This window comes from Malurus melanocephalus, unplaced genomic scaffold (assembly GCF_030028575.1).
Source record: "Malurus melanocephalus ecotype Western Australia unplaced genomic scaffold, MMel_1.1 scaffold_144, whole genome shotgun sequence".
NCBI lineage: Eukaryota > Metazoa > Chordata > Aves > Passeriformes > Maluridae > Malurus > Malurus melanocephalus.
The window spans coordinates 1,134,584-1,143,926 of record NW_026623376.1 but is presented as its reverse complement, the minus strand read 5'-3'; the positions used below and the strand labels follow the sequence as shown (position 1 = coordinate 1,143,926).

At 43.4% G+C, this 9,343-nt stretch overlaps 1 protein-coding gene across 1 annotated transcript; it reads left to right on the top strand.

Moving 5' to 3' along the window:
* Positions 1-547: 547 nt before the first annotated feature.
* UBE2B (ubiquitin conjugating enzyme E2 B) lies at positions 548-8,950 on the top strand. Its single transcript, XM_057371329.1, has 6 exons — positions 548-667; positions 3,698-3,778; positions 4,500-4,525; positions 5,552-5,641; positions 6,823-6,911; positions 7,686-8,950. The coding sequence occupies exons 1-6, from the start codon at positions 624-626 to the stop codon at positions 7,812-7,814; spliced, it is 459 nt and encodes a 152-aa protein (XP_057227312.1). The 5' UTR covers positions 548-623; the 3' UTR covers positions 7,815-8,950.
* Positions 8,951-9,343: the final 393 nt, after the last annotated feature.

Sequence of the window (9,343 nt, the reverse complement as noted above, 5' to 3'; positions counted from 1 at the left end):
CACCCATTCCCGGACTCATTCCCGGACCACTCCCGTACCCATTCCCGGACCCATTCCCGCACCCATTCCCGGACTCATTCCCGGACCACTCCCGTACCCATTCCCGGACCCATTCCCGCACCCATTCCCGGACCCATTCCTGATCCAGACCCATTCCCAGACCCATTTCCGCACCCATTCCCTATCCAGACCCATTCCCGCACCCATTCCCGAACCACTCCCGCACCCATTCCCGCACCCATTCCCGAACCACTCCCGCACCCATTCCCGCACCCATTCCCAGACCCATTCCCGGACCCGTTCCCGATCCGGACCCATTCCCGCACCCATTCCCGGACTCATTCCCGGACCACTCCCGTAACCATTCCCGGACCCATTCCCGGACCCATTCCCGATCCAGACCCATTCCCGAACCATTCCCACACCCATTCCCGCCCCTCTTCCCGCTGTCTCTCCCCAACTCCTGTCTCCCCCCCCGCGCTCCGCAATGGTGCGGCCCGCCCCCCCCGCGCTCCGCCATGGTGCGCTCGGCGCTGGCCCCGCCCCGCGCACGGAGCCGCCATTGCGGGTTGTTTGTGCGGGCGCGCAGCGAGCGCGGGCGGGAGGCGGCGCCGCGCTCCGCCATGTCCACCCCGGCGCGCCGCCGCCTGATGCGCGACTTCAAGAGGTGAGCGGAGCCGGGGGCTCGCACCCAGCGCCGGCCTGTGTCTTTGTGCCGGGCACGGGGCTGGCACGGAGCCCCCCGGGGCAGGGGCGCGCCCCGCGGGGAGCGGCAATGCCGGGGGAGCGCGGGGTCCCGCCGGGCAGCGCCGGCTTTGTTCGAGCCGCCTCGTCCGGGCGCCGACGGCTGGGGGCGTGTGAGGATAAAAGTTGGAGCGGTGGCGGCGAACCGGGCCGCCTTGGGAGTGCCTGCGGGGTCACGGGGCGCCGGGATGGCGGGGGGATCGGGGGGGCCCGCTCCTCTCCTCCGCCCCACACCTCCGCCCCACACCTCCGCCATCCGCGGGCTCCAGCTTGGGAATGGCTCAGGTACAATTCCAGAAGTGTTCCGGGCTTGTCGGAGAGTCTCTCTGAAAATAAGTTTTTTGCGATAGGCAACTAAAAACGAGGAGCAAAGAATTATCGAACGCTCCGTTTGTGTGTAATAAGAACCAGAATGCCATTTAATGTTTTTATGCACATGATACTGTGTTTAAAGTTTGCAGTCATGAGGARTCTTTTGTGTAATATATGCCGACTGCTAAAGGAGCAGTTATTAGTTGCACTCTTTTAAATGTTAATGACTGAACCACTGACTCTGGAATAAATTATTTCCAGTCTGACATGTAAACACACTTAGAACAGAGTGTGGAAGAGGGTGGGGGCTTCCCTTGTAAGATTTACAGTAAGAATTCTCCGGGCTGGAGTCGCTCAGGAGTACTTGGAGGTGAGTCMGCTTTGATAGTGTCTCTTTTTTTAGCATAGCTATGTTACACCAGCCCCTGAAAACACATCAGTAAACACTTGACGTGTATTGTAATTGCTTTACGTGGCTGGACGTAAAGAAACGGCGACAAAAGSCTGATTTGTGACTCTAGAAGGAGTAGGAGGTTTTTGGGAAGTGGAGCCCTCCCCTGCTGTTGTGTGAGTGTTGGTGTTTGTTAAGTGGGTGTTGCTTGATTACCGTTCAAATCAAAACAGGATATTCAGACTTTTTATTGTATTTGGTTACACAGATGACATGAACCAGTGATTTTTTTCAGGTCGAATGACTAAGTAATTTTTCAAGATTGCAATCAGGTGTGGGTTTTATGCCTTTATATTCCTACAAGGACTGGTTTAATAATTCTGAAGTTAAGGCTTGAGAGAAGACTCTTAAAGCTGTGGGAAAGTATAACCAAGTAGGCAAAATAAATCAAATCTATTTGTCATATATATTGCAATTTTGCTATTCCAAAACTTACATAATTTTTTCATGTCAGGTTCCATTTTACCTTGCTCTTTCCTACTGCAAGTTATATATTTGTTTCTTATGTTACTTGTAGTTCATACTGAAACAGCAGACGGTGTGCTGTGAGCTCTGATTCACTTCATTAGACATAAACTGCTTTTGCATACTGTGATTGTCAGGAGCAGTGAAGAGAGAACAGTTTAGCAGATTTCTTACCTCCTCTAATTTGTTTGACTAAAGCAAAAGAAAAAGAAAGATTATTTATTTATTTTGCTGATAAAAAGGGAATGCAAATACCACATTCTCCCTGCTGTTTAGGACTTTCAGGATCAGTCCTATTTGCTGTTCTTGCCAGATCCTTTCTGTAGTTAGACCCTGTGACAAGTAGGGTGCACATGTGCTTTAAAGTTGATCTAAAAAGCCATCTCCCAGATGCATTTGTCAGGCTGATGCTCAGGCACGGCTGCTGGCCTGCAGCCTGCTTGTCACATAGGAAGAWGTCCTGGTGCTGCTTTCCCTGACCAAAATAGTAGGTGGTTTGTGCTGTTGATACTGAGCTGTCTGGACTGTGTGTGCTCGGAGAGCAGGGATGTAAACACAGAGTTCACAGGGGCTCTGAGCAGCTCCTGGGCTGCTCAGCATCCTTAGACAACACATGATGTTAGCCCAGGCTGAGGCAGTGCAAGTGCAGGAGGATTGCCTGGCTGTGCTGCTGTCAGCTCTCAATAAATCTGCATTTGCACGTGGCATTCAGGTCAAATTTGTCTCTTGGTCTACAGAGCTTTTTGTAGTGACTTGTTTATAAGTGTGCTRTGATATGATCAGACCTCATGGTAACACTCAGGGGTTGTTTGTGAGGCAAGGGCAGTCGTGGTATTTTCTTTATTGTTGCTTAACTCTGGAGACAGAGCAAGTGAGGGGAGTAGGAGCTGTCACTGAGGGGGTTTGATCAGGTGGATTGATTGGGGTCCACTGGTGTACATTCTTCATGGTCTTGTGATCCTTAACACGGCTCCAAGGATGGGTAGAGCAGGGCATTTGGATCCTGCCCTTTGGCTGCAGTACATATTTCTGGTCTGAGTTTGTGAGGCTTTCAGTAAGTAACATGCTTTTCCTTAGTCCAAGGATTAAGGAACTAAAAATAATTTAAAATGCTCCCGTGATTGCTTTAGAGATAAACACATTTGTTGGGCTGGTAAGAGGGAGGAGCAGCACACAGGTTTCCCCTTTGCTCCCTTTTGAAGCAATCAGCTTGTCAGTCAAAATAGGCTTATACCAAATTTAGTCACGTCTCACGCACGGGTCTGGGAGCACAGGAAAAGCTGCACTGACGGTCCCTTGCACTGAGTCCCAGCTCTGTGTGTGTCCCTGCCTGGATCTCAGCTCCTGCTCGTGGCTGCAGCTTGTTCCTTTCTTCATTGTGGCAGCCAGCASTAATTGCTCTCTCACAGTTCACTATGTAGCACCATAAATCCCAACTGTCCGGGGTGCTTTAAATTATTCTCACAGTTAATCCTTTGCTCCCTGAGCACTTAGGCAGACCTGTTGTGCCCTTGCAGTGTCTCTGTGTAAAACATGAGAAAATCTTCATAAGCRTTGCCTTGTAGGTCTTTCAGAGTGTTGATAATCTCTACGTGTAACACTTTGTGTATTCTCTGATCTGGAATGAGAAAATACTTACAAAATGTGGATATTACTGTTAAATTACACCTGCAGGTGGAAGTATTTCCTATATATGACTTGTCATTCTATGYTTCTGACTYTTAGATTGCAAGAGGACCCTCCTGTGGGTGTCAGTGGTGCACCATCTGAGAATAATATAATGCAATGGAATGCAGTTATATTTGGGTAAGAGGTTTTGGTCACTATGAAATTCAATATCAGAAGTCTAAATATAACAACCTGATGTTTGTTTTCACAGTTATTATCTTGTTTCATGTATGTCAAGTCAGCAAACTTAAGAAAATGGCCAAATGTTACAGTAAAAATCTCTTTTCAGGGATAACAGAGAATGGTTAGGAATTAAATTTTAAATTTGTTAAACTTTTTTGTTGAATAAACCTTGCATGTGGTTAAATAAATAGRTTGACTATGTTATGAAAAAGCAAAATTCCTCTTTAAAGTACATAAGTGCCACATGTTCTTGCCATTAAATCCAGATGTATTAGTGATTGGTTGAATCCCAGTAGGACAAGGTGCAGGATCTGTTTGGGAAGTTACATTACATATCCTATAGAAAAGGAGCTGGCCTAGTGTCCTTTCATAAAACTAAAGTGTGCTTGATAATAATCTGCTCATTTGTTCCARTCTAGTCACCTAATGGCCTAGGTATTGTTTGGGATGATGATAAAGYAGATACCCCAAAAAGCAGAGTRGCTGTGGGAAGTGTCTTAGATACAACAGAGCTCTCAGAGGTTGCCTATGGATGCTTCTCTAGGTTAAGTTATTTAAATTATTGCTTAGACCTATATCTTGGGGAAGATAAGGRARAAGATAGACATTTGCTGTGCCTGTGTGGAAGTAGRTAATGATCACTTCTAACTGGGGTTTCTTTTTAAAAACCTTTCAGGCCAGAAGGGACGCCTTTTGAAGATGGTAAGTTGCTAACTTTTGTATCCTTTGTCATTCTAATAAATATTGGCAGTACTGACATTTTGCAATGCTTCTGAAAAGTGATAGGTGCTATCTGTATATGATTTGAAACAAACTAAGCAARCAAATGAGGGAGTGATGCTATAAAAAWTTGTACCTTGATTTAAGCAGTGTCTTGTCACGCTGGCTGATGGTTGGTTAGAAAGAGATGAAGGAATGCTTCTGCCAAGGCTTTTTCATACATACACACATGAGGATGTTGGCCTGACACTGCCAGATGTGTTTGCACATCTCCATAGCTGAGCTCAACAAGAGCTTTTTTGCTTTCATCTTTTTGGAATGTTTGATTCATCGCTGTTTCCCTAATGAAGAACAGGTGAAAAACCTTGAATTGTTCTCAATATAGAACTCARTGAGGTTGAGGGAATCCCAGATTTGTACATAAACATGAAAGTTGGTGTGTAATGAACCTCCCTTAGGCATATGAGGAATAATGAGTTTAATAATTATAGTATTATTGCAGTAATTGGCAGCAGATGGGTTTTTCTCTTGTGTTGGGCTGGAGGAGTTACAGTAAATTATTCACTGATCCATAACAAAGGTTTTCAGTGAATCAGTTGTGAGCTCCAAAGACTGAGATTGCTGATTATGAAATTCCAGTGCTTCTTTGCTGGCACTGCAATGCCTTCTTAATGAAACGCCTTAAAGTCACCCAAGTCCATGGACCCAGCATATTGGGTCATGGAAAAGGGGAGGGCAGTGGGATAATGTTGGATCTGGCTGCCTTTGCCATGTATACAGTGAGTCTCCAAGCTTCTACCCAACCTCTCCTGCTGGGTTTATTACTAYTCTTAAGTGATAGTTCCATAGTTCCATTATCACTTGAAATACATGAAAAGCAACCAGGTTCCATGTTGTTTGTTTATATAATGGTGAGGAGAAATATTGATCATGGAGCACATAAATTAATTTGTTATATATGTTCTTTTGTTGTTAGTTTTCTGATTGTATTTATTTTTGTTTGGACAGGTACTTTTAAACTAGTTATAGAATTTTCCGAAGAATATCCAAATAAGCCTCCAACTGTTAGGTTTTTATCAAAAATGTTCCATCCAAATGGTGAGTAAACCATCTTTATTTAGCTGCAATACACATTAAATATTACAATGTGTTCAGGCATTGTCTGAAGCTCYAGAATGCTTAATCCCTCTTTATTGCTGTCTCCTAAGTAGATGTCTAGGACAGCAACTGCTTGATGAAAAATTAAGAGTTATGATGCTATTAAGAAGCAGCTATCTGCCTCTTTCTAATCAATATGTAGCCTCAGTAGCAAAGCTTGTGAGTATTTTCAGCAGTAGCTGCACTTAGATTGGTTTGAAGAGGCAGTTCTGGCTGCAGATTCCTGCCCCCTTCCATTTAACAGCAGCATTGTCTGTGCAGCCACGTCATGAGCTGCAGGGAAATGATGGAACCGAGTGTTATTTATTTCTGCCAGGTGAGGTTTCACCCAGGTCTGGTGCTCTGTGCCAACCCGGACGAGCACAGGGAAGAAAATGAGGATGTTCAGTCACAGAGGAGGCATCTGACCTGAACTCATGAGGGCAAGAGTATGAGCATGGTTCCTACCYCAGCACTGACTGATTTTGTGCAGGAAGCACAAACCCTGCCTGCTGTCCCACTGTGGCAATAATACATCAAGTGCTGTGCACGCCAGTTTGTCTCTGCCAGGGGGTGTGTAATTACTTGGGTTTTGCTGGCATGAGCAAGCTGGAGGACAAGGGTGTAGGAGTTAGAGCAGTGAGTCTTGGGTTCCCACAGGCTGCATTAAGACTGACAGATATTCAGACATAAGTATGGCACTTTTCCATATTATCTACTGTGTGCCTTGGTGCCTCTCATGGTGAGTGTAGRGTGTGTGAAAACAGGGCAGGGGCTGCCTCTGTTCAGTGTGTGATGGCTTTGAGTGGTTCCACTCCTGCAGTGAAGGCCCTKCTGCTCTCTGGGAGGCCCCTCCACTCTGACAGTGTGGGTCAGTCATTGGAGGAACAGGACACCAAATCTGCCTGTTCTGTGCTAAGGCCATAATCTTCAGACTGTCCTTCTTTCCCTCTTAGTGCTCTGTTAATTTCARTAATAAATCTTCAAAGTATGTGTCAAGCCACAGAAGATGGTGAGACATAACTGCTGTCCTTTTTGCTGAAGCATTAATCTAAGCACAGACTGAATTGGAACAATAACTCTGCCTTGAACAGTGCCATAAATCTGACAGTTTCTAAGTGATATTTGTGTTGTATTTACAGTGTATGCAGATGGCAGCATATGTTTAGATATTCTTCAGAATCGCTGGAGTCCAACATATGATGTTTCATCTATTTTAACTTCAATTCAGGTAACTTTGCATCTGTTTTAAAAAAGAATTATGTTATTGTTGGTCTCTGTTCCAGAATTCACAGCTCAGTGATGGGGATTGCCAGGTATCTGTATCAAGGGGAAATTCAAATCCTTAAGAGCTAAGCTGTKTCTTTTAGATAAAATAAAAGCAAACATGCTACATAATTACTAATTCTGACCTACAAAACTGCCATTACATATTTTTGCACAGGAGAGCAGTTACTGGTTTGTGTTCATTTTTAACTGTTTTTACTTAAGATAGGATATGAGATGCAGAAATTTGCCTAGWGTTTGAAACATGAAGCTTTGCCCTGTGAAGCCCTCAAAGGGGCARTACTGCTGAAATGCACTACTTGGAATAAGTAAAAATGGCCTGGCCCAGTGGAAATGCACAATTCCTTTGCCTYCTGTGTGATTGCTTTTATTTTTCACTAGTGAAGTTTTGTAGGAGGCATCTTAAGCCCCTCTTAGTCCTGAATGACAGTAGTAATGTAATTACCAAATAGTCAATTAGCTCCATAGTGCTGACTGGCACAAACTGTCTCTGATTTGTAAAGCTACAAGTGTGTGCAGCCCTGATGCTTAGGCAGGGTGTAATTTGAGGTTCAGTAATATAATTAGGAATGCCTAACCATGAGTTTAGCTGGGTTTTTTTCATCTGGGCCAYTCTGAGTCATGTCTGCCTCTGAAACACATTTGACTTGAAAGTAAGTTGATTTTTTCCTCATTTAAATGTGTTGGTTTGTCTYACACTGTTTTCCCCTTTTTCCAGTCTCTGCTTGATGAACCCAATCCAAACAGTCCAGCAAACAGTCAGGCAGCACAACTTTACCAGGAGAACAAACGTGAATATGAGAAAAGAGTTTCAGCTATTGTCGAACAAAGTTGGAATGATTCGTAACAGCTGCTGTGTTACTCTCCATCCTCATAATCATAATGTACAATTTAACTCTCAATAGAAAGGCTACCAGAAATTTCAAGTGCCACAGTTCTATGAATTTGCATAAAAACTCATTTGCAAACAAAATTAAGCCCTCCAGTTTAGGGAAAGCTAAAAGCTTGTGTATCTCAATTAACGTCCTTTTTATTGCATGGTATGAACTAAGTTATTGCTGCATAAATTTGTAATATATCCTGTTTGTATTTTTTTTCCACGTGTATAATGTTGGTGTGGAGTTTTCATGACAGAATATACACATTTTGTAAATCTGTACTTTTTCAAATATTGAATGCCTTATTTTTGAATTCTTTAGATTTTTAAATTGGAGAAAAGCACTTAACAAAGTTTTTATATATGAATATTTCATGTAAAACTGTTAAATACATAACCTTAGTGCAAGACTTCTGCTCTCACTCTATCTTTTTTCAAGGGCTCATTTTTTTGTCCATGCTGATGATACCCTGCACTTTACAAACACAAAAGTTAATCCATGATGCAACTGTCTTCACGGGATGTCTTTGCTTCTGCACCAGAGCTTGACTTGATTCTGTGTGTCCTCAGTTGTATGAGGAAGAGAAGTTTTGGTACCTGCCAATTACAAATGGGGAACAGATGTAACTATTTTGCTGAAAGTCCCACCTGAAACCWGCAGCAGAGTTGCAAACACGACCTGGATGATCAGGCTTGATGATAATGTATTCTAGTAAGTTTTATTTTTCAAGGAGATTGTATTTTACCAACTTGGAAAACGTTGTCATCTAAATCTGTCCTGTATTCACCTAGTGATACTGTAATATAGTTTTGAATAACTTCTAATCRTTAAAGAGGTTTCCCGTTAGTTTCCCTTGGGGGTAGGGAAAAAAATTTAATCACCAACAGAAGAAAACATGTCTGCAGATTCAATGGAGTTATTCTTTAAAGCTTGACTGTGTACCATGTGGTCAGGTCTCTTGTCTGTGTCACAGAGGCTCCAYATATTCTTTAATTGCCAGTTTAAAGAACTTCAGCTTTGTTTTTGTAAGTGTTGATATGGTGGTAATTTCTTACTATATTCTGTAAACCAGGCTAGACAACTACAGTAAAGAATTAAGCCTTTATTTTTTTTCTTCCAGCATTAAAATTGTAACACCTTTGTCATAATTCCAGTCAGCATTATGTATGTATTAAACCCCCCCAAATTCCATACCAAAATACAGTTCAGTGGTGCCTGAAGAACAGGTGCCTGAAGAAGTGGAGGTTGATTTCACCTAGAAGAGAAAATGTTGTTTATTTGCAACAGTCATGACCAAAAAGTTACTCTCAATGCACTGAAATGGGAATGCCAATTTGCACCTCACACCTGCTTATAAATGTCTAATTTCTAGGAGCTACACTCAAGTTCAGAAATGGCACTCACAGTACTGTCAAACCAGACTGTTAGCTTGTGGAGTAAAGCTGCCTCTGCCTTGGATAAGAGTTAGTGTTCAAGGGCTCAAAAAAAACATCAGTGC

What these genes read in the sequence shown, in the direction of transcription:
- UBE2B (XM_057371329.1), top strand. Translation starts at nt 624, where the DNA reads ATGTCCACCCCGGCGCGCCGCCGCCTGATGCGCGACTTCAAGAG. An exon ending in AAAAATGTTCCATCCAAATG is followed by an intron (nt 5,642 to 6,822) that starts GTGAGTAAACCA and finishes TTGTATTTACAG; the next exon opens with TGTATGCAGATGGCAGCATA. An exon ending in CTATTTTAACTTCAATTCAG is followed by an intron (nt 6,912 to 7,685) that starts GTAACTTTGCAT and finishes CCCTTTTTCCAG; the next exon opens with TCTCTGCTTGATGAACCCAA.